The sequence below is a fragment of the Durio zibethinus genome, chromosome 1 (genome assembly GCF_047325235.1).
Source record: "Durio zibethinus cultivar Kanyao isolate XHJ-2024 chromosome 1, ASM4732523v1, whole genome shotgun sequence".
NCBI lineage: Eukaryota > Viridiplantae > Streptophyta > Magnoliopsida > Malvales > Malvaceae > Durio > Durio zibethinus.
In genome coordinates, this window is record NC_143162.1 from 30925706 (window position 1) to 30950706 (window position 25001).

The following is a 25001-nucleotide window of genomic DNA, read 5'->3' on the forward strand; positions in this document are numbered from 1 at the left end:
AATACAGATGCATACAATCAGACAAACAACATAGTTAGTTCCATGGATGAAATGAAAGTGATGCTGATGCACAGTGTTACATATGATAAAAATAATACACAAAGTTAAGCAATCAAAATGATTAGATAAACACCCTTTTGTGTCTTAATTTCAGGGTATATCTATCATTGGGTAGAAAGGGCTCTATCCTAGGTGTAGGCACTCTTAAGGTTCACTACATGTGGTTTTAAAGTCAGAGTCTAAAGGTCCTCAAATTGTTCCTTACATCCTTGTCCATCACAGACTAGTAAGGCACCCTAATCCTCACCCATTACAGGCTACAAGCGAAAAAGGTTCAATTTGAGTGGGAGTATTTCGCTAGCCACTACGGAGGCATTAGACCTCACGAAAGTAATAGGTACTTTACTCCCTCCTAAAGGGACAGAGCTCGGGTGTAGAGCTCATGTTATGCACATGCACATGAATGACATAATTAACAGGTAAATAAAACATGAATGAATAATACACATATATACAAAAAGGTTCAATTTTATTAGGCTTTTGGATAACACAGATTATTTGCTGGCCTGACTCTCAAGGTCCCCAGTGGAGTCGTCAAGCTGTCATAACGTCTAGATCCGGGGATCTATCGCTAGATATTGACTTTAGGGAGTCGCCACCAATCTTTTTTGTCTAGGTGCGATTGGCCACCTAAAGAATCTGTCCTTTTAGGGAACACCTAAGCTTAAGGGTCCCTAAAAGAATAGGTTCAGGTCTGCTAACCAGAACAGGGTTCGGGAGTTCGGTTACGTGTGAGGAAGGTTATAGCACCCTCACAACGCCCATCAAAAGATGGTACCAGCTTAAATTTGTGTTATCCAAAAGCCTTAAAATTTCACCAAGTAATTAATTATTGAAAATTATTCTCAATTGACTCTAATACTTTTAGCAGAAAATTGAGAACATTCCCTCACCTCAGGAGTATGCAAGAAAAACTACTGTTTCACTTACAGAGGCTCCGTCGTCGGATTATTTAAAAGAAAAAAAATAAAATCAAAATTAAGATAGAAAGGAAGGAAAGAATGATTTTTTTTTGTAGGGAAAATTGATATTTTCAACTTTTCCCCAAAAATATTTTTTGAAAATTTTGATTTTCAAGGAAAATTGATACTTTCAACTTTTCCTCAAAAACCCTTTTTTTGAAAATTTATTTCTAAGGAAAATTGATACTTTCAACCTTTCCCCAAAAATATTTTTTTTGAAATTTTGATTTTCAAAGAAAATTGATACTTTCAACTTTTCCCCAAAAATACTTTTTTTTGGAAATTTATTTTTCTTTTAAGGAAAATTGATACTTTCAACTTTTCCCTAAAAATATTTTTTGGAAATTTATTCTTAAGGAAAATTGATACTTTCAACTTTTTCCTAAAAATATTTTTTTTTTGGAAATTTATTTTTCTTTTAAGGAAAATTGATACTTTCAACTTTTCCCTAAAAATATTTTTTGGAAATTTATTCTTAAGGAAAATTGATACTTTCAACTTTTCCCTAAAAATATATTTTTTTTAAATTTATTTCTGAGAAAAATTGATACTTTCAACTTTTCCCCAAAAATATTTTTTGGAAATTTATTTCTAAGAAAAATTGATACTTTCAACTTTTCCCTAAAAATATATTTTTTTGGAATTTTTTATTTTTTATTTGAAGAAAATAAAATAATAAAAAATAAATAAAAAGAATATTACATAAACCTAATCTAATAAATAAAAAATAAAATAAACAAATAAACAAAGAAATCAAAAAAAAATCAAAAAAAAAAAAACCTGGAGCGGCTCGGATAGCGGCTCGGCTCGGCTCGGCTCAAGGAAGAGAAAACGGCTCGGGGGAGCGGCTTGGCGGCTTGGATCGGCTCGGCTCGGCTCGGAGGGGGCTGGCACGCGCGGGTCAGAAAGCGGGTCGACGCTCGGGTCGGGTCGGGTTCGGCAAAACGCGCGGATCTTCTGGGTTACTTAAGGCCAAAACGACGTCGTTTTGGGAGGGTATAAAAGGCAATCCCCTTCGTTTTTTCGGCAGAACGCTCCTCTCTCTCTCTCTTCTTCCCTTTTTCTCTCCCTTCTCTCTAAAAACTGAAGAACACCGGTGCCAGATTCTGGAAATTTTCGCCGGAATCTGGAAATTTCGCCGGAAGTTGGCCGGAAGATGGCCGGTTTCTGGGATTATTCGCCGGAAACTTCAAAGTTGGCCGGAATTGTAGCCGAAAAATTCAAGTTTCGCCGAAATTTTCGCCGGAATCTGGAAATTTCCCAGAAATTTCCAGAAAAATTTTTCGCCAAAATTTCTAGAAAAAATTCTCCTCACTCTCAGAACACTCCTAAACCTTTCCTAGCTTCCTATACGCCTTTTTCTCTCAAATCAGTAGCTTTGCTCACTGTTTTCTCTCTGTTTTGCATTCTGTTCCAGAGTCCCTTTTATAGGGATTGATCAGGAGTTCCTGATCAATCCCAATTCCTCTTTGGACGGGAATTCAGTCTTTGAATCCAACTGGACTCTTCTGATTGAATTCCCCTCCAGAGTGGGATTCTTCAACTTTGAATCTTAGCCATCCAGAATTAAAATCAAAATAAATAAATAAAAAAAATACTAGATAATCAAAAGATATGATAGTATAAAAATAAAATAAAAAAAAAATAATATCAGATAATTCAGAAAAAAAAATCAGATAAAATTAACAGATAATAAAAAAAAATAACATAAGATAAACCCAAAAATATATTACAAAAAATAATAATAATAATAATAATAATAATAATAATAATAAATATATAACTATATACATACAATACATATAAATCTAATCTAAATAAAAATAAATACACAAAGATATACATAATAATAATAATAATAATAATAATAATAATAAAATACATAAAATACAAAAGAGGAAAAAGAAAAGAAAAAAAAAATACAGAATTGAAATGGGCCTTACCCATTTGGGCCAGGCTCAATTGATCTGGGCCCGGACCCAATTGGGTGTCTACAATACTTACAAACTTTATTAACTTAAATGAAATAAATTAAATTTCAATGAATGGAAAAGAATTTGATTATAAATTAAGTGACTTATTATGAAATTTTCTGGAAATAGTAAAGAGAATAAAGAAGGGATAAAATAGAAAATATATTTTTGGCTTAATTTTCTTTTTTTATACTAATTGGATAAATACTTGTACATTTTGAAATAATTTATAGACGCTAATGATACGATAATTAAGACATTGGTGATATGATCATTAAAATATAATAATTTTTTAAAAATAAATTGTTTATATTATATTTCATATCATATATAATATTATATTATAACATACATAAAAATTTAATAAGATTTATTTATATGTATGTTTAGGTGGATAACTTATATTATTGACACATAAGATATTTTTAAATAACTTTATTAAATCAATTATTTAATTTTTAAAAAATTTAAAATTTTACATTTATCAAAATCTTTCCAAATATAGAAAATTTATCTTAATTTAAATCTAATAAAATATATATTTTCATATTTCGCTCTTATCTAATTCAAATAATTTTTAAAGGTTAAATTCTTAATAATTATACACCGTCTAAATTAATATTCGTATAAATTTAAATTAATAAAATTTATGACTAAATCACTGTTATTTATTAATTTTTATCTTTATTTTTTTATAATTTAAAATAAAAAAAATATTTTATCTCAATTTAAAATTACACACATATCTAAATTTAAAATTATAATAAATTATTTTATCTTAATTTAAAATTAAATTTGGATAAACTAAATTTTTAAAACTTTAGATTTTTTTTAATTAAATAATTATTAAATATATATTTATAATTTTTTCTCATAATCTTTTTTTTATCGTAAAAATTTGACAAGATAAAATTTTAAACTTAAATATGAAAAAATCTTTCATAATATATCGAATGTGTAAATATTAGTTTTTATATTAAAATAATATATACTTTTAAAAAATTTATGTAATTGTAAATAAAAAATTAACTTTCTCATTGATATTTATATATAATTTTACTTTCATAATCTAAAACTTTCATAATACTTATTTAGATTTTTTCATAATAATTTATATATAGATAATTATTTTAATTTTAAACTACAAATTATAAATGGTTATGATATTTTTATTTATTTATATATAATATAAAAATTAATATAAATTAAAATTTTATACTATAAAAAATATAATAAAAAAATTCCGTGCCTGGCGCGGGTAAAGAAAACGAGTATATCTATAAAATACTAAACTTTTTTCAGATTTATCACATTAAAAATCTAATCTAATACTATAATTATATTTTTATTTTAGTAATAGTATTTCCGTTGATCACGTCCAACTTTACACAGTTCAAACACACTGAAACACTTGCAGCAGAGTATGCTTCCGAGTCACAGTAGCTACTGATGGTGATGACCGCACGAGAGCTGACGTGTAATCCTTATCCACCGTTAAACTGTCGGCTCAAATGTTAATAAAACCAAACAAAATTAGAATAATAAAAAAGTTTATTTTGAATATAAAATTGTTTTTAATAAAATATAAAGAAAAATGGAGAAAAAACCACGCCGACTCCACACGAATCCGGAGGACCATTTGGGATTCTTGTGTGTGTTCAGATTGGGGGCACCTCAGTCCAAAACAAATGTCGTAAGCAGTGACAAAATCACCCGCATTTGGGCAGTCGACACGCACGCACTTCACTTCCATGTCCTCCACGTGTCTCTTTCAACCCTCTCTCCAAAAAAGCCAACGAAAACCTTATCACCCACGTGGAATCCAGAAGTAGCCACCGTCTCTTCCCACCACGTGTCCCGTCCCTCTTTCTATAAATTTCTCGCTCCCCGTTGAGTTCTAAGTTTCAAGCGCCGTCACCGCATAGAAAGGGGAAAAATAAGAAAGCTAAAGGAAAAAAATCGGTGAGGGTGAAAGTATCTGAAAGTTAGAAAGGTAGAAAATGACCGCAACACAGCTGCAATTACCACCAGGCTTTCGGTTCCATCCGTCGGATGAGGAGCTCGTGAAGCACTATCTCTGCTGTAAATGTGCGTCGCAGCAAATCTCCGTCCCTATTATCGCCGAAATCGACCTTTACAAATTCGATCCATGGGACCTTCCTGGTAAACTGTCTTACTTTATTACTACTGTCTTTAATCTCTCTAAAACCTTTTCACTTTTTAATGCGTATTCATTTGTTTTGTGTTTTGGTTTGAATTTACAGATTTGGCGTTGTACGGAGAGAAAGAGTGGTATTTCTTTTCACCGAGGGACCGGAAATATCCCAACGGTTCAAGGCCGAACCGGGCTGCTGGGTCCGGGTATTGGAAGGCAACCGGAGCTGATAAGCCGATTGGGCAACCGAAACCGCTCGGTATTAAGAAGGCTTTGGTGTTTTATGCTGGGAAAGCACCTAAAGGAGAGAAAACTAATTGGATTATGCACGAGTATCGCTTAGCTGACGTGGACCGGTCGGCTCGCAAAAAGAACAGCTTAAGGGTATAAAAACTTCTCCTTACTGGTTCAAAATATTAGTGGGGTAAACCGGAGATTGTCTCATGATAGATGGTAGACTAGGACATAGAGGTCGAAATGACCCTTTTGTCCATGTCTTGAAATTGCCAGCTGGATTATCCCGCCCATCGTTTTTATTATTATTTCTATTTTCAGAATTGGCGGCCATAGAAAAGGCGTGATCCGTGAAGTGACTAGTCTAAGGACCGGTTTACCTTGTCCGATCTTATGATTCAGAAAAGATATTTTCAATCAAGTGGTGGATATGCATCGTTGTTTCAGATTTGGTGGAGTTTCACCGAATCAGGGGACCCACATGATAAAAAAGTGGTCCTATACAGTGCGGTCCATTGAATGCATTTGCACCTCACACACATTCAATAATCACCCCACGACATTCGTAACAGATTTTAGTTTTTCCCTAGCGACCGTGAATCTGTGGGCCGAACATTGTTGTCACGGTCGACCGAACCATTATTACTTTCCAATTATTGAAAATATTCCTTCTTATCTCGACAAAAGATGACGGTGCTTTTTTTTTTTTTTCTTTTTTGCAGTTAGACGATTGGGTGCTGTGCCGGATTTACAATAAGAAAGGTGCCATCGAGAAGCAACCACCGCAAGGAAGCGTTACGATGAAAGCTACCGTCATGGAGATTGTGGACAAGAAGCCGGATATTGTGGCTCTTGGCATGGGGACGTGTGGGCTGCCTAAGGCTCCGACAGCGACGGTTAACGATTGCGTGTACTTCGACACGTCGGAGTCGGTCCCGCGGCTTCACACGGACTCAAGCTGTTCGGAACATGTGGTGTCTCCCGAGTTCACGTGCGAGGTTCAAAGCGAACCCAAATGGAATGACTGGGGAACTACCAACAACAATTCCCTTGAGTTTCCTTATAATTACATGGATGCATCTGTGGATACCGGGTTTGCTTCCCAGTTCGAGAGTAATAATCTTCTGTCGCCGCTCCAGGATATGTTCATGTACCTGCAGAAGCCGTTCTAAGAGAACAGTGGGTTTAAAATTGAAACGGTGACGGTGAAATGCGTTTGGCGTATCAATCGGTAACAGGAGACTGAGAGTCGATGAGTGTGCCGGGGGAGCGTGCGCGTAGATGATAACATAATTATTAAAAAAAAAAAATTGAAATTGGTAGTTAGAATGGGATTGCTGTTAAGTGAGGACTTTGGGGAATTATAGCTGGCGATCGGACGGTGGAAGTTGGATTTTATGCAATGTAGAACTTAGATTATTTTAGCATGGCATGCGTACGGGTAATCTGTAATCACGTGTTTACGAGGGTGTGTACATGATTTAAAAAAAAAAAGAAAATCAAACAAGTTTTCTGGGAGAGCCCTAGGGCTTTCCACATAATTCTTGTATTTTGTAGTAGAAAAAATTTTCCCTATTTTTCTCTCGAAGGCTTTAGTTTGTTAATTGTGAAATTAACCATATAACCAATTGGCATCCTAGTGATTAATACATGTTTGTGTTTTAATTTTGAAGTTTATGGCATTGGATTTTTTGCTTTATTTGTTATCTAGCCTTTTTAATACTCATTCTATTGTTTCTGTTTTTTCCATATAAATGAATTTAACAGATTATTAAAATTTTTAAAATATATATTTAAGTTCTGTAATACTCTATTAACTGGATATCAATTTCCATAATTTTGTTAGGCAATAGTCATTTTCAAAAAAAAAAAAAAAAGTAGGCAATAGTCATTTTCAAAAAAAAGGAAAAAAAAAAAGCACTTCGAAATATTAAATTACAAAGAAATTATTTTCTCATGGACCACCTTCTTTAACTAAAATATCATTTTTTTTTATTTTTTTTCTTTATGTTGAAAAATTCTATAATTCATATATCAACAATATTTTATTTATATATTTAATAGCTGAAACCTCTCAGATAGTAGCATAGATCTAATAATAAGAAAGCAAACTAGATCAAGATACTTCGATGGAAAATTATTGAATTGAAAAATGAATTAATAAAAAATATCACTACTTAGAAATGATAGTCATAAAATATCCATTTTTCGTATACCTCATAATATCACACTTTTCATTTACATTTTAGGCATTATGGAACAGTTGACAAATAAATGAAAATGTCCCCAACTTAGTAATGTTGTCCAAGGATCTTTGGGCCTCCCATTGAAGCGTTACTCTCCAATGTCCTTCGGTCATTCTAAATGAAGCAGAGCAATTGTGGCTCCTAGGCCCTTAAAAAGAAGCCTTAGTTCATAATGGACCATGAGAGAGGAAACCTTAGAATTTCTCATCTCACCCCAAACAATTTTTGGGCTTCCTACCACTAAAATTAAAAGGAGCCTCTTCAGTATGGACCAAGATAAAGTCCAGCCTGTGAAGTGTCCAAGAAATATTGTATCCAAAATGAAATCTATGACTGAAAGAAAATGAAATCCAACTTTTGAATTTGGTATAAAAGGGGCATAATTGGATATAAGAAAAAGAATTAGTGTTTGAATTTAAATCTCAAACAACTAAAAAAATTAATTTTCGAATTCAACACAACATTTGATTTATTGATAAATAATATATATATGTTTATGTCCTATACGATTTCTACCTTCTTTATATTATAAAAAGAAAAAGTACGAGTAAGTGCCGAATTCCAAAGTCCCTAAATTTTCACAAATGAACTTGAGACGTCTTCCCCACAAATCAAACACAGAAAAAACCTGTCCGGACACATAACGAAACGCCATGTAAATTATTTACAAGAAGATGCAATCAAACATTCATTCCCCTGTGGCTAACAAACAAGTTGGTCCCTGGCAGGTACAAATAGGGTAAAGATAAAGAGAAAAGAAAGCCCATGCATCTTATCAAACTTTCAATCACCTCAACTTTGTCTACACTCCCTGGTTTATGTTTTGCAATGTTGGTTTTGCAAATATGATATTCAGCATTAGAGATTTGTCACTTCCCTGCCATCCCCCATGTGATTGATAAACAAAAATGTCTTCAGAGCCATAAACAAGCAAAGATTTAACAAGGCAGGATATGATGCTGTCGGTAGGATGACTCAACTGACACCCTCTTTCAATTATTCACTCAATTATTCACAAGGTTGAATGTTTATTCGGTACCATAAGATAATGGGTAACTCTTGCATGCTTACAGGCGGGGTTTTAAATAAGAAATTTTATATGTGAATCTGGTTGAACCGCTGAACAAGCTTTTAAAATCGTTAATCAGTCTGATCCGGTTATTGAAACCTGTCCAAAATATAAGAATGTTTGAATAACTATAGAAATTAATAGGATAAACAACTCATATCAACTAATATATATGAAATCAATTACATTATTTTAGGTAGTCAATGCAAAACATCAATGCATAGTTTTAATAATCCTGAGAAAAAACTTCCTAGTTGTAAGAAATTTCACCAGGTAACAGTGTCAGAAAAAACAAAAAAAAAAGGGGGGGTGGGGTGGTCGATAGGTACTCTTAACTCTTGCAATAAGTTAGAATCGGAGTGTTATAATTTCCATGCATGTATATTTTTTCTTGGCACATGAAAGGGATGTGGTTTGTCTTGTTCAAATACATGATCCCCATCTTTCTGTCACTCAAACAGTATGGCCAAGGCTCCACATCTTTGTTAATTACTCTTTCTTATATACCATACGTCCTTTCAAGTGGTTAAAGAAGCGTTAGGTTGCTAGTTGTTACACTCACACTTCATTCAATTCTAACCTCCCTTTGTGAAATTATTTACTAGCTACTACTTTTTTTTTCTCCATTTACTGTTCTCCTTCTCTCTATTACTTAACCTGCTTTTTCCTTGTCTCTTAGATGCTCCACTAATTTGAGCGTCGAATCGTACTCCGAATTTTTTATTCCGGCGCTTCCTCACATTTTTCTCCTTGACAGGTTCAGTAAGTTCACCAACTCAGTTTCCAGCAAGTCTTACTCTCCCCAAATCCAAATATATCTCAACAACATGTAAAAGTAAAGGAAAGATATTTAAAGTAATGGATAATTATTGTAATTATTGTTTCAAGAACACAAAAAATTATTAAAGTTTTGATATTTGATTTATTTATAAATTGTTGGCTGTCTTTACTCTGAAAACAATCTCAAATGATAAATGTAATTAAGATAAATTAGAAATGTTTTAGAATTAACTGGTTGTTTTCTTATATCAAATAGTTCGGCAGATAAAACCATGAGTCTTGACTAACAGAACTCTAACGAGACATACAGGATTTTCCAAGGTAAATTACAGTTGAAAGTATTAATAATTTAATATTTCATCGTAGAAAAGGAAAATCAACTTTCAATATCTTCCGATTTATGAAATGAGATGTCCATGATAGCCTTCCGCTTCTTGGTCTAATATCAAAAAAACTTTAAGAAAAATATGAAAATTTGGGTTCGAACCAAGCTACCCCTTTTCCCTTTCCATATAATAGGGCGTTGCCCTCTTTTGAACCAAAAAAAAAAAATGTCCATGATAATGTTAATATTTCATGTACCAATCCATGACTAACCAAAAAAAAAAAGTAGTTGAGAATGGAAATGAAGTTTTATTATAAAGAAATCATGCCTTTTTTATCTGTAAAATTAGATCAAATGTTACACCAATACAAGGTTAAGTATTGCTAAATATTTCATTGTTTTAACAGTTCTTCTTTCATGTACCCTCCTCTGATTCAAACCCAAAGGACATTAATGTCCTCCTCATTTCTTTCTTCCAGCCTTGAGATGCCAAGCTTTTCCCAGTGTGCGAGAAAAGTTTAAGATTCTTGCCATTGATTCTTACAGAAATTTTATAGTTTGACGAGGAAAATGGAAAGGTAACATTTTCTCGTAAAATATTTAGATGAAGGTATTTTATTTCAGAATCAGATCATGCTACAGATCTCAACGAAAACTTATAATGAATCTACAGATCACTTGTTAAAGAGATTGTTGACAGTGAAAATCAAACTTATTAACTCAACTTTACTCAATGATAAAGATAAAGTAACGTCTCTACATATAAGTACAATGTACAAAGCAATTTGTTTATAAATAAAAGATGCCAACTGCTGGCACTCTCTTGATCCGTGCACATGCTGTGCTCCATATAAAAATACAGATCCAAGGAAAATTTCTGGCTTCACAGGTATAATATATAACGTCAGACAGTGAAAAAGGGGTTATTTTACTATCTTTGCTGTTTGCATCGATCTTTCTCTCCAATTTCCATGTACATCCAGATCAAAAGCTGCTTGCTGCAGCCATTACAATATTACTTTGATCCAAATATATAGTTCAATATCATGATCCAAGCCCCATTGACCAATTCTTAATTCCCTTTTTCCCTCTTAAGAAAATGATAAGCGGTACAAGTAACAATCGAGCCAGTTCAGATTGGATCTAGTGCTTCAAATTTCATCTAGTTTGGCTCTTGGATTTTTTTTTTTTTTTTTGGATCTAATAAGAAATGATAGAATGTAAATTCTACATTTCTCGCATCATAAATGGATTGTCGGTCTCTTATTTACTTGTCAAATTTTATCCTCTCAATATCAAGAAAATGACACTCAAAGTTGTGAAACAACTTAAATTTATATCTGCTTGATGTATTTGAAAATTTTTTGGACGAAGACGACAGGATATTATTTATATATTAAAGATGTTGTTACAAAAAAATAGTAGAGTAGATTAAACAAATTGATAATTATCACTGCTACATTTATCAAAATACAACAAAAGTGAGAGAAAATTGAAAGTTTTAGTGTAAAATTTTGCAATTTTGTTAGTAACTGCTCTTACAAAATCCTGTCGATAGCTTTTGATAGTCATGGATAATCAACTCCTGAAGTGATGATAGATTCTGCATCATGCTAAAAAGTTGAACAGAAGTTAGAGAAAAAATTTCTACAATTAAATTCAATAATTCAAGTTGAGAAGCAACATGGATTCGTATGTGAATGGTTTATAATTTAGTAATACTATTATTGGTAACGCCAAGATAAACAAAGAATCCAACCACAAATTTGTTATTACCACCAAACCTACCTAACCAGGATTGTTCAAAAAAAGGAGAAGGGGAGGGAGTCGAGATCAGATGAGAATAGGATAAGGACAAGTGACAGGTGATCCTGGCCTAGGGCTTGATGAAATTGTTAGACATATTATTAATTGTGGTAATCAAAATAATAGTGAGGACCCATTTGAAATTTGACCAAATGTGTGGTTTAACATCCACCAATATACCATATTTTATTAATAATATTGGAACATAGATAATAAATGCTATATATACAGATATGATATAGATACAATGGTCATCAAACATGTCCCGACACTGTTCACTGTTCAAAAAAAATCAAGATTTTGATTGCAACGTGCTCAGTTTTGATGTTTTATATATATTTAAACTAGAAATGTAGATGACAGACATGCAAATGCCCTTTTCTTTTCTTTAATTTTGTTTTGTTTTTGTTTCTTTTGTTTTTCTCACTGATCCCTAAGACTAATAAAAACAAATTGCACCGAAGAGTTGTTTCTTCTGCTGCAATGGCTTGCTGTCCGGACCTGCTCTGTCCAAAATTAAGGAATTTTTATTTACATCCCTAAAATTATTTTCTATACTCAATTACTAGTTACACCACAAATTCAAAATCTAAAACTTAATTTTTACTCGTTACATCCCTTAACCACATTTCTTAACTTTCCCTCAACACCCTTCACACCCATTTCCCCAATTTTTTATGCATTTCCAATTCAATCTAACTTCTCAAACCATAACCCCAAAAATTACCCTAAAATTACAAATTTTAGAGTGAATCGAGTCATCAAACTTCAATTTAAAAATAAGTTGTCTTTGATTTTGTTAAATTTTGATTAGATGTTGAATAAATTAAAATATAAAATGAGATACTACGTGTGAAATCATAAATTTCCAAAATGCAAATTTGAAAGCTTTTAAATTTATATTTCTAGAAATTTGTAGAAGGTTTTAGAGATACGGATTTCAAAGCTTGAAAAAGTTTTCAGAAATGTAAATTCAAAGACTTTAAAAAATGTACAAATAAAATTTATAAAAATACAAATTTAAAATATTTTTTAAAGTTTTTGAAAATGTAAATCTAAAAGCTTGAAGAGAATAAGTAAATATGGGTCTTGAGGATTGAAAGATAATTTATCAAAGGTTAATTAAGTGATTTCATATAAAAGCTATTTTTAAATAAAAAAACGGTTCTAGAGATTGGGATGTATCTATAAGGACTCAAATTATTGTAGATGTACATATCTTATATTTTATTTATTTACATGGAACTAATTATTTTTATATCTCATGAATAAAATCTAAAGTAATAAGGGGAGAAAAAGGGATTAACAAAATTATAACAATGTTTAATTCAATAATTAATTTTTTATGTCTTTTTTATTCTTATGAAGTAATTAAAAGAAAGAAAAAATTTTAATTTCGGATTTCAATTTTTTTTAAAGTAATAATTGTTTATTCATAAATTGGAGCTTAATTCGAATACGATTCACTCACTTCTTTGAAGATATAAATTTTTTATTTAATTCTCAACCTTGTAAATTTTTTTTAGTCTACCTTTAAAAAAAAAAAAAAAACTTGTTCAATTGAACTTAAATTATTGTTTTTCTCTTCAATTTTACTAATGAGAGTTTTCTTACATCAATTATAACTTAATTGAACTCTATTATTGACATCTTGTTTTTTTAAAGAACATCGAGAGTATGTCACTCAAAAGAAAAAGATTAGATTTAATAATTTGTATATTTATATCTTATAAAATATTAATAATTTATATATTTTTATTTTGTTTTATGCAAAAATTATATATCATAATTTATATTAATACGAAAATATAAAATATATTTTTTAATTTTATTAAATTTATTTATAATTTTTATTAAAATTTTAAATTATATTATTTTTATATATTTTATTTATATCGTTTTTGTATTATATCACCATATAATATTTTTGTCAAATCTAAAAAGACTAACACTAGGAGTTAATAATTTTGTGATTTGAATAAGAGAAGAACTTCAATTCTACTTTATTAGTGCCCTCAATTGCAAAAAATGTTTGATCCAAATCAAATTACAATGATGGCTATCAATTTTAATTCTAAAAATTATAATTAACAATGTGACTTAATCTCAACCACTTGAGGAGTGGGTTCAATGGTGGAGACCAATTACCAATCCTATTAATGTTCAACAAATTCCATTATTATGTTTAGAATTTATAGATTATGAAGCTCAAGCTTCTACCATAAACGAAATTTAAAACAAATTACTATAGTAACATCTTTCTCAATGTGACTATCTTGACATGTTCAAATATTGAAGGAGATACCATCTTATTAAATTTCACTACTAGTATTTAAAAAAAAATTCATACTTTAGTGGTAAATTTTAGACACAGATTTATTTACACAATCTTTTACCTCATCCGATTGTCGCGGGAAGTGAATTTATTTATGGGAGAGTACTGCTGTCCTTTTGTACAGAATATGACAGTTATTTTCTTACTGTATCTGACTTACTCCACCAGACAGAATGACAGTTAAGAAAGGTAAACCTGAACATCTCCCTTGTCCAAAGGTAACTAATTTTTAAAAAAAAAAAAAATAAACAAACAAGCATTAGTGAATTATAAAAAAAAAAAAAACAAACACTTAGAAGGTTACTACTAAATTTTAATTTTTTACTACATAAAAAAAATTAAACTTGTAATATAACAAGTAACCTATCGTATTTCACTTCTCCCACTTTATTAATTTACACAAAATCATGTTATTAGTAAACTAATGGAACATTAAACAAACAGGTTAAGAATAAATTTGATTTATATTTGTTTAATAAAATTTAGTAAATTGTGTCGAAAATTAAATAAATAAATTACAAATATGTAGAAATTTGTTAATATTTTTAACGGAATAATTTTAAATAGATTCAATATTTATATTTATTTATTAAATTTACTAAAATATTATACACAATAAAAAAATTTAATTAAAAAATATATCACAAATATAGTAAAATTGGTATTTCCCTTTACATTCTAAACTCATCCAATAAAAAATAGAATTAGCAAAAATAAAATAAAATTAAAAAAATAAAAGGAAAAGACCCATACTTTCTTTCCCTTTGCTTTGCTTTTGGTGTCAATTTTTTCACTCTCTCTTTCTCTTTCTCTCAACTCTTTCTGATGCCTTCGTTTCTGTGACTCTGTGTTTGCATTTGGGTAGCCAAAGCTTTCATTTGGGCTTCTTTCTCATTCACTTTTTTCTAAGGCAGTTGTACTACTTTTTTTTCTTGGGTTTTCTTTTTTTTTTTTCATTTTATTAATGTTTTTTAAATTTATGATAGTAAAAAAAGGACACTTGTTCTTCTTTGCCCTAGATTCTGTTAAATCCTCATTGTGATCTGATCTTCGAACTCTGTCTCAATTTCCTTTTTCTCATCACATATCCATTGAATAATAGTATTCTTTTTCATCTTCTTTAATTCAACATTCATTTATAATATTCAAGATCTGAATTTTTTTAACTCTTTTTCAAATTTTGGAGTTTGGGTTTTTTATTTTGATACTTAGGATTTAGGAAACAAAAAGGCAAAAACTTGTACTTTCTTTTGAAGTGTGAGTTAGCCTTGTAGCATTGCTTCCATTTCTGCGTTTTAGTTATTTTGGGGGCAAAATTGAGTTAAATGGTGAGGAGTTAAAGAGGTGATGCTGCTGCTTGGGCTGAGAAGGTGGGTTTGGGTTTAGTAATAAGGAGAGCGAGTTCTTCGGCATTTGCATTTTCAGCAAAGGTAACTTTTTTTTTGTTTGTGTAAAGGTATCATTTTGACAGCTAATTGTGGGTTTAGCTTTATTTTACTTCTTTCGGAACATATGGATTTGGATTATATTTGGTTATGTACTTATGTCTCGTCTGTTAAGTTTTCATATCTAGAAAATTGAGAATTAGCTGGAATTGTCCTTTTTTTTCATTAAAGGAAAATACCCTTTTTTCTCCTCCTTATTGATATTGTAATCATAGAGTTTTGGAGTGGAGTAGTGAAATTGAACATTTCGTATACCACAATAGAATGAGCTTATTGCAAAAGGAAATATAGGAGAAATAAACTGGAATGAACATTTTGTGTCCTATATATGAAATCTTTCTGGCTTTCATCCACGGATCCAGCGTTCTTTTAGTTGAATATTTGTTTGTTGATTCTGCAGGAGGCCGAGGAGCAAGCTAAAGTGGCTTTTGTTGGTAATGTCAAAGTCTCCCTGCTCTGAACCACGAGATTGTGGACCCTCATCTTCATCTAAGCCTAGGTGAGTTAATGTGGGTGGTGAGTTTACTAAAGATATTCGAATGAAAAACAAAGAAATGAATGTAACAAGCAAATTGCAGAAATCATCTATATAGTCTTAATTATAAGAAAGATCAGATAGTCAGTTTTTCATATATTCTGACAATTCTGAGTGGTTTGGGATTTATTGTTTGTTCTGATTTTGTTAATGCTAATTGTGGACAAACGAATCGGCTTTATATATTCAGGGAATCAAATGGAATCACTGGAGTGGGTGATTCCGATGATACGGTGGCTATGGTTGCTCGTTTTATTGAGCAACTACATGCCAACATGTCTTCACCCACTGAGAAAGAACTTATCACAGCCCGTGTGTTGGGTATTGCCAGAGCAAGAAAGGAGGCAAGAACACTTATTGGTTCTCATGGCCAAGCAATGCCATTGTTTATATCCATTCTCAGGAGTGGCACCCCTTTAGCAAAATTCAATGTTGCTGCAACTCTGACTGTGTTATGCAAAGATGAGGACTTACGGCTGAAGGTGCTTCTAGGTGGATGCATTCCACCATTACTCTCGCTTTTGAAGTCTGAATCAACTGAGGCCAGGAAGGCAGCAGCAGAGGCAATATTTGAAGTTTCCTCTGGTGGTCTTTCAGATGATCATGTTGGTATGAAAATATTTGTTACTGAAGGTGTAGTGCCAACTTTATGGGAACAACTCAGTCCAACAAACAAGCAGAACAAAGTGGTAGAAGGGTTTGTTACTGGAGCTTTGAGGAACCTTTGTGGTGAGAAGGATGGCTATTGGAGAGCAACACTTAAGGCTGGAGGAGTAGATATCATTGTTGGCCTTCTCTCTTCTGATAATGCTGCTGCTCAATCCAATGCAGCTTCCCTCTTGGCCCGATTGATGTTGGCTTTCAGTGATAGCATCCCAAAAGTTATAGATTCTGGAGCTGTTAAAGCCCTACTTCGGCTTGTAGGTCAGAATAATGATACTTCTGTCCGCTCAAGTGCTGCAGATGCTTTGGAAGCTCTATCTTCAAAGTCAAGTGCAGCAAAGATGGCAGTTGTAGATGCAAATGGTGTTCCTATTCTCATTGGGGCTGTTGTTGCTCCTTCTAAAGAGTGCATGCAAGGAGAGCATGCCCAGGCTCTGCAGGCGCATGCAACACATGCTTTAGCTAATATTTTTGGAGGGATGTCTGATTTGATACTGTATCTTGGAGAACTATCACAATCTTCTCGCTTAGCTGCACCAGTTCCTGACATAGTAGGAGCACTTGCTTATGCTCTAATGGTGTTTGAGACTTCTGGTCTTGATGAGGAACCCTTTAACGTAGCAAGGATAGAGAATGTATTAGTTATGTTACTCAAGCCTCGTGACAGTAAGCTAGTCCAAGATCGTGTCCTTGAGGCCATGGCAAGCTTGTATGGTAACACCTATCTCTCAAAATGGCTCAATCATGCAGATGCAAAAAGGGTGCTTATTGGACTCATAACAATGGCTGCTGCCGATGTCCAAGAGCATCTAATACTTTCTTTAACCAGCTTATGCTGTGACAAAGTTGGCGTTTGGGAAGCTATTGGCAACCGAGAAGGGATTCAGTTGCTCATATCATTGTTGGGCTTATCCAGTGAACAGCACCAAGAGTATGCAGTACAGTTGCTGGCCATCTTGACTGATCAGGTTGACGACAGCAAGTGGGCCATTACCGCTGCCGGAGGGATTCCTCCATTGGTGCAGTTACTGGAGATGGGATCTCAGAAGGCAAGGGAGGATGCAGCGCATATTCTATGGAATTTATGCTGTCACAGTGAAGACATTCGTGCCTGTGTTGAAAGTGCAGGTGCAGTACCAGCATTCTTATGGCTTTTAAAAAGTGGTGGACGAAAAGGGCAAGAAGCATCAGCTAAGGCTCTTACAAAGCTTGTTCGGATAGCTGATTCTGCCACTATTAATCAGTTACTAGCTTTGCTCCTGGGAGAAACTCTAATCTCTAAGGCCCATATAATTAGAGTTTTGGGCCATGTACTCTCATTGGCATCTCATGAGGATCTTGTGCATAAGGGATCTGCAGCTAACAAAGGACTGAAATCTCTTGTCCAGGTTCTCAACTCCTCAAATGAAGAAACTCAAGAGTATGCAGCTTCTGTCCTGGCGGATCTATTTAGCACAAGACAAGATATATGTGATAGTCTTGCAACTGATGAAATTGTGCATCCTTGCATGAAGCTTTTGACTAGCAAGACTCAAGTTGTTGCAACACAATCAGCTCGAGCATTAGGTGCTCTATCTCGCCCAACCAAGTCTAAAGCTGCTAATAAGATGGCTTACATTGCGGCAAAAGATGTCAAGCCTCTAATTAAATTAGCAAAAACTTCTCTCATTGGTGCAGCTGAAACTGCTGTTGCTGCCTTGGCCAATCTTCTCTCTGACTCCCATATTGCTGCAGAAGCACTGGCTGAAGATGTTGTTTCGGCTTTGACAAGAGTGCTGGGAGATGGAACTTCAGAAGGTAAGAAGAATGCATCAAGGGCACTTCATCAATTACTCAAGCATTTTCCAGTAGGTGACGTGCTCATAGGAAATTCTCAGTGTCGTTTTGCTGTTCTTGCACTTGTTGATTCCTTAAATGCAATGGATATGGACACCAATGATGCTGCAGATGCTCTAGATGTAATTGCACTCTTGTCTAGAACAAAAAAGGGCGTGAATTTAGCTTATCCACCATGGTCTACCCTTGCTGAGGCTTCATCAAGTTTAAAGCCTATTGTGCGATGCCTTGCCGAGGGGCCTCCTCCACTTCAAGATAAGTCCATAGAAATTTTGTCTAGGCTTTGTGGGGAACAACCAGTTGTTCTCAGTGATCTGTTGGTTGCAAGATCAAGATCTATTGGTTCACTAGCCGATAGAACAATGAATTCTGCCAGTTTGGAAGTCAGAGTTGGAGGGGCTGCACTTCTAACATGTACTGCAAAACAACACAAAAAGCAATCATTGGATGTACTTGATCAGTCTGGTTATTTAAAATCTCTAATAGAAGCTTTAGTGGATATGGCAAAGAGGAATTCAAGATGTTTAGAAATTGAGGTTAGAGCCCCCAGAGATATTATTGAAAGAACTGTATTCCAGGAATGTGAGGAGTTTGATGTTCCTGATCCTGCCAGTATATTGGGTGGAACCGTTGCTTTGTGGTTATTATCGATGCTGTCTTCCTGTCTTTCAAAAAACAGAATTACCATAATGGAAGCTGGTGGACTCGAGGTGCTCTCCGACAAGCTTGCAAGTTATGCTTCCAATTCTCAGGTATGGCTCTCTCTCTCTCTCTCTCTCTCTCTCTCTCTCTCTCTCTCTCTCTCTCTCATGACAAAAAGCAGAATCTACTGCTCTGTAGTAGATGCTGAACAACCTCTTCTTTTGCTCTCTTACATTCTTTGCTATAGGATGCACACTATTACAACTTCTGGAGCTCTTTTCATGATTAATTATTTGATTTCAGAAAAGGACTTCCAAGATAAATTTTAGTCTCTCTAACATAACTTTAATTATGTGTCTTTGATAATTTAGAAATTATTTAGTCAATAATAAGAGGGAAAGTGTGAGAGATGTTAACTCTAGGTTGGGTTTCCTTTTCACTTTTCAGGTCATGCTCCTTAATATTAATCTGGCATATAACTACTCTTATGAACAAAATGTCTGCGAGCTTAATACTTGCACTGCCTTTTAATAGATTTTTGGTTGCACTCTATTCTTGTTATATGCAGTACAGATTTCTTTAAGAGGAGCTTATTCAAGTGTTGCTTATATGTCTTATATACAAGGATGAGGTATATTTTTGCTAGTGAAATATGCCACTGCTATAGATGCATATAACTAAACTGACAAAGGTATCTCCTGGAAATTGATTGATGAGACTGACAAAGAGTGATGAAGAATATAATTTTGACATGATTGTGGAGTGAAAGTGGAAACATGTGTTTTGAATAGATGAAATATAATATAAATTTCCATATTCTTGGAATCATTGCTTAATTTTGTTTTTGTTGATATGATATTCCATCGTGCATGTTGGTACATATGATTCCTTACTGAAGATTTTGGCATCTGAGCTGAAAACTGTGTTTATTTACAGGCAGAATTTGAGGATACAGAAGGTATATGGATTAGCGCCCTGCTTCTGGCTATTTTGTTTCAAGATGCAAATGTTGTTTTGTCTCCTGCAACCATGCGCATCATACCTTCACTTGCTCTTCTACTGAGATCTGAAGAAATTATTGACAGATATTTTGCTGCTCAGGCTATGGCTAGTCTAGTTTGTAATGGAAGCAAGGGAATAAATCTTGTCATTGCAAATTCAGGTGCTGTTGCTGGGTTGATAACATTGATTGGCTACATGGAATCAGATATGCCCAATTTAGTTACTTTGACTGAAGAATTTTCTCTGGTACAGAATCCTGGTCAAGTTGTTCTAGAACATCTTTTTGAAATTGAAGATGTGAGAGTTGGCTCTACTGCTCGGAAATCTATCCCACTTTTAGTGGATCTCCTGAGACCAATACCTGATAGGCCTGGAGCCCCTCCAATTGCTGTTCAACTCTTAACACGCATTGCAGATGGAAGTGATAACAATAAATTAATCATGGGTGAAGCTGGAGCTCTTGATGCTTTAACAAAGTATTTGTCTTTGAGCCCTCAAGACTCAACAGAGGCTGATATATGTGAATTACTCAGAATATTATTTGGCAATCAGGATCTTATTCGATACGAAGTGTCACTTAGCTCCTTGAATCAACTTATAGCTGTTTTGCGCCTGGGTTCAAAGAATGCTAGATTCAGTGCTGCAAGGGCTCTCAATCAAATTTTTTATGCTGAAAATGTTAGACATTCTGAACTAGCCAAGCAGGCTTTACAACCTCTGGTTGACATGCTTTGTGCTGCATCAGAGAGTGAGCAAGAGGCTGCCCTTGTTGCCTTGATCAAATTAACTTCAGGAAATACTTCAAAAGCAACTATAATGACTGATGTGGTAGGAAACCCACTTGATAGTCTACACAAAATCTTATCTTCTGCTTCATCTTTGGAATTGAAAAGAAATGCTGCCCAACTTTGTTTTGTTCTCTTCGGAAATACTAAATTTAGAGCAAATCCTATAGCTTCCGAATGCATACAGCCCCTTATTTCTCTTATGCAGTCTGATACTAGTACAGCTGTGGAGTCTGGAGTCTGTGCTTTTGAGAGATTGTTAGATGATGAGCAGCAGGTGGAGCTTGCAGCAGCATATGACATCGTGGATCTCCTCGTTGGCTTGATTTCTGGGAGAAACCATCAGCTTATTGAGGCCAGCATATGTGCACTCATAAAGTTGGGTAAAGACCGCACGCCACGCAAATTAGACATGGTCAAGGCTGGCGTTATTGATAATTGTCTTGAGGTACTGCCTCTTGCATCCGGTTCATTGTGCTCCTCAATTGCAGAGTTATTCCGTATTTTGACAAATAGTAATGCAATTGCTAGAAGTTCAGATGCTGCAAAAATAGTAGAGCCTCTTTTCATGGTTTTACTTCGTCCAGATTTCAGTTTGTGGGGACAACACAGTGCCTTGCAAGCACTTGTAAATATCTTGGAGAAGCCACAAAGCCTTGCTACCCTGAAATTGACTCCCAGTCAAGTCATTGAGCCTCTGATTTCATTTCTGGAATCACCATCGCAAGCTATCCAGCAGCTTGGAACAGAATTATTGACTCATCTTCTTGCACAGGAACATTTTCAACAAGACATCACAACAAAAAGTGCAGTTGTGCCACTGGTGCAGCTTGCAGGAATTGGAATATTGAATCTGCAGCAAACAGCAATTAAAGCTTTGGAAAAGATCTCTGCAAGTTGGCCAAAGGCAGTTGCTGATGCTGGAGGTATTTTTGAGCTTGCAAAGGTCATCATTCAAGATGATCCTCAGCCTCCTCATGCTCTCTGGGAATCAGCTGCTTTGGTTCTCTCTAATGTTCTGCGTTTCAATGCTGAGTACTATTTTAAAGTTCCTTTAATAGTTCTGGTCAAAATGTTGCACTCCACACTGGAGAGCACCATTACTGTGGCTCTTAATGCCTTAATTGTCCATGAAAGGAGTGATCCTTCAAGTGTTGAACAGATGACAGAAGCTGGAGCTATAGATGCATTGTTGGATCTACTAAGATGTCACCGGTGTGAAGAAGCTTCTGGAACACTGCTTGAAGCTTTATTTAACAATGTAAGGGTACGAGAGATGAAGGTTTCTAAGTACGCCATTGCACCCTTAGCACAGTATCTGTTAGACCCACAGACAAGATCAGAGTCTGGCAGGCTTCTTGCAACTTTAGCTCTTGGAGACCTATCCCAGCACGAAGGACATGCTAGAGCCAGTGATTCTGTTTCTGCATGTCGTGCGCTCGTAAGCTTGCTTGAGGATCAGTCAACAGAAGACATGAAAATGGTTGCTATTTGTGCATTGCAGAACTTTGTCGTGCGGAGTAGAACTAATAGGCGAGCTGTTGCTGAAGCAGGTGGCATATTAGTAATTCAGGAGCTTTTGCTTTCTCCTAATGCAGAAGTTGCTGCGCAGGCAGCACTGCTGATCAAATTCTTATTTTCTAATCACACACTTCAAGAATATGTATCAAATGAGCTCATCAGATCTTTGACAGGTGATATAACATTGCAACGGATTTTTGTTTTTATAATTTTTTGGTTTCAATTCAAAGTTTCTAGATGCATCATTAAATCTTTTCTTCTGCTAGTTGAAATTAATGTTATTAAGAGAAAGTAAAACGAGGAACATTCCAAATATTTGCTTGAAACTAAGCTCGCTTCATTTTTGTCTGAAGTTTTGTCCACGTGATATATGACTAGCATTTTACACTTCAAGAACTTCTGGCCAACAAGCAATATCTAGCTTAAGTTTTTACTTTTCTCTTTGTACAAGTTATTGTCTCTCCCTCTCCCTGTCTTTTGGTTCTCAACATTAATATGGAAATGCATGATCACTGTTGTGCAGCTGCCTTAGAGAGAGAATTGTGGTCTGCTGCAACTATTAATGAAGAAGTCTTGAAAACATTAAATGTGATATTCGCCAACTTTCCTAAGCTTCATATTTCTGAAGCAGCTACCCTGTGTATTCCCCATCTCGTAGGAGCACTAAAGTCTGGGAGTGAGGGTGCCCAGGAATCTGTATTGGACACCCTCTGCTTGTTTAAAGATTCTTGGTCAACCATGCCAATTGAAATTGCAAAATCTCAGTCTATGATCGCAGCTGAAGCAATTCCTATTTTGCAAATGCTGATGAAAACCTGTCCTCCAAATTTCCATGAGAGAGCAGACAGCCTATTGCACTGCTTACCAGGGTGTTTGACTGTTACCATCAAGCGTGGTAACAACCTAAAGCAAGCCATGGGAGCCACAAATGCGTTTTGCCGATTGACAATAGGCAATGGTCCTCCCCGGCAAACCAAGGTAAGAGTTCTATTTACAAGTCATTGGAAAATAAACTATTTATATCCTACCCATAGATTGGTCTATGGCCATGTGAAATGCTCTTGTTCTTTAATCTTGGAAATTTTCCATGCCTTAGTCCTTTTCTTTTCTAATTTAGTTATGGTGATGCATTTTGCATTAATTGCCATATGCCAGTGTATAGAAAATATTGGTTTTGGAATATTATCATTTCGTATTTTATTCAATGGCTCTTGGGTTTGCCACATTATAGGGCATTTATGGCATGCATGACTTCATCACCTTGTTGGGATTTTCTAGTTTCTCTTTGTTCAAAAAAATTGAAGTCTGCAGGTATAGATTTAACAAGAAAATCAGTGCTTAGCATTTCATTTATTGATCACAATATTTTTTAAAACATTTATGCTGATGAAGAATTTGTTAACAAGTCTAGAATTTCATTCTATTTGCAAAATTTTCTGACCTGCACCATGATTCTAATTCTATATCAGACACTTCTTATGTGATGGAAAAATAAAGGGTATATAATTGTACCCTTGCTGATTATATATTATTTTATTACTATCAATGGCCACACTTTAACACAAGTGGTTTTGTACTATAATTAGGTTGTGAGCCACAGTACTTCTCCAGAGTGGAAGGAAGGCTTTACATGGGCTTTTGATGTGCCCCCAAAAGGACAAAAACTTCATATCATCTGCAAAAGCAAAAATACTTTTGGGAAGGTAAATGAGATTTCCAATGATATGCTGGATTTTATGGTTCAGTTGTTGCAATCCTCAATGAAGAGCTACTTGATGCTTAGATGAACAATTTTCTTTTTGTGGTGACAAAAGTGCTAATAGTTATATTTCATATCTCTCTCATGAAAGGTATTACTTTCTGATTTCTGATCGAGATGCTGGCTTTTTCAGACAACTCTAGGAAGAGTGACTATTCAAATCGACAAAGTCGTGACCGAGGGAGTATACAGTGGTTTATTCAGCCTGAATCATGATAGCAACAAAGACGGGTCTTCCAGAACGCTTGAAATTGAGATCATCTGGTCCAACGGGATGTCAAATGATGATAGCATATAAAGATGATGTCTTTACAAGCAACCACAACGAAATCAGGTGCAGAAATTTACAGGAGACAGATAATTATTAATATTATCAGATAGAGGGAGGAGTTTGGGTTTGCTTGTGTAAGTATTATATATCAATCCATCGAAGGTCCAGTTTTGTAGTTAATGCTTAAGATGTAAAGTATAAAATGTTTATTAATTTGAGGAGATGAAAGAGAATCAGAGAGGTCCCCTAAGTGTAGGGATTGTAAAAGCTGTTTAGAAGTTTTTGTACAGATCAGTCTTAAGGGACTAGGAAGTAAGTCATGTTAGAGGAAAATGACATTGCAAAAATGTGATGAAATTGGGCCTTTTTTTTTTGGCACCAAGGCTTTGCTCAGTCAAAAGTATGAAAATGGGTAAAGATAGAAAATTGATTAATCTAATGGTTAAACTAAAAGTAAAAAAGTAATTATGAATTTTAACTATTAGATTAATAACCTTTCTATCGTCACCTCTTTTCATCCTTCTTTTCAAACAAAGCCCCAAGTGTTGCCTTATGAAGTGGCTGTATTTTGTGCTTATATTTGTTTTATCTTGCCGC

The 25001-nt window shown here is 34.2% G+C and overlaps 2 protein-coding genes and 1 long non-coding RNA gene across 3 annotated transcripts; 2 read left to right on the forward strand and 1 right to left on the reverse strand.

The window, feature by feature from the left end:
- Positions 1 to 4275: 4275 nt before the first annotated feature.
- On the reverse strand, positions 4276 to 4751 carry LOC149520533 (uncharacterized). Its single transcript, XR_016344063.1, has 2 exons — positions 4603 to 4751; positions 4276 to 4494 (listed from the first exon to the last, which is right to left on the reverse strand). It is a non-coding gene; the product is annotated as an uncharacterized LOC149520533 (long non-coding RNA).
- Positions 4752 to 4901: 150 nt separating this feature from the next.
- On the forward strand, positions 4902 to 7056 carry LOC111312279 (NAC domain-containing protein 2-like). Its single transcript, XM_022912410.2, has 3 exons — positions 4902 to 5158; positions 5260 to 5534; positions 6107 to 7056. The coding sequence occupies exons 1-3, from the start codon at positions 4996 to 4998 to the stop codon at positions 6554 to 6556; spliced, it is 888 nt and encodes a 295-aa protein (XP_022768145.1). The 5' UTR covers positions 4902 to 4995; the 3' UTR covers positions 6557 to 7056.
- A 7589-nt stretch (positions 7057 to 14645) lies between these two features.
- Positions 14646 to 24981, forward strand: LOC111312280 (protein CELLULOSE SYNTHASE INTERACTIVE 3-like). Its single transcript, XM_022912411.2, has 7 exons — positions 14646 to 15375; positions 15791 to 15889; positions 16116 to 19176; positions 20003 to 22547; positions 22898 to 23352; positions 23961 to 24077; positions 24267 to 24981. Exons 2-7 carry the CDS (start codon positions 15828 to 15830, stop codon positions 24429 to 24431), a joined length of 6405 nt encoding a protein of 2134 aa, XP_022768146.2. The 5' UTR covers positions 14646 to 15375; positions 15791 to 15827; the 3' UTR covers positions 24432 to 24981.
- Positions 24982 to 25001: the final 20 nt, after the last annotated feature.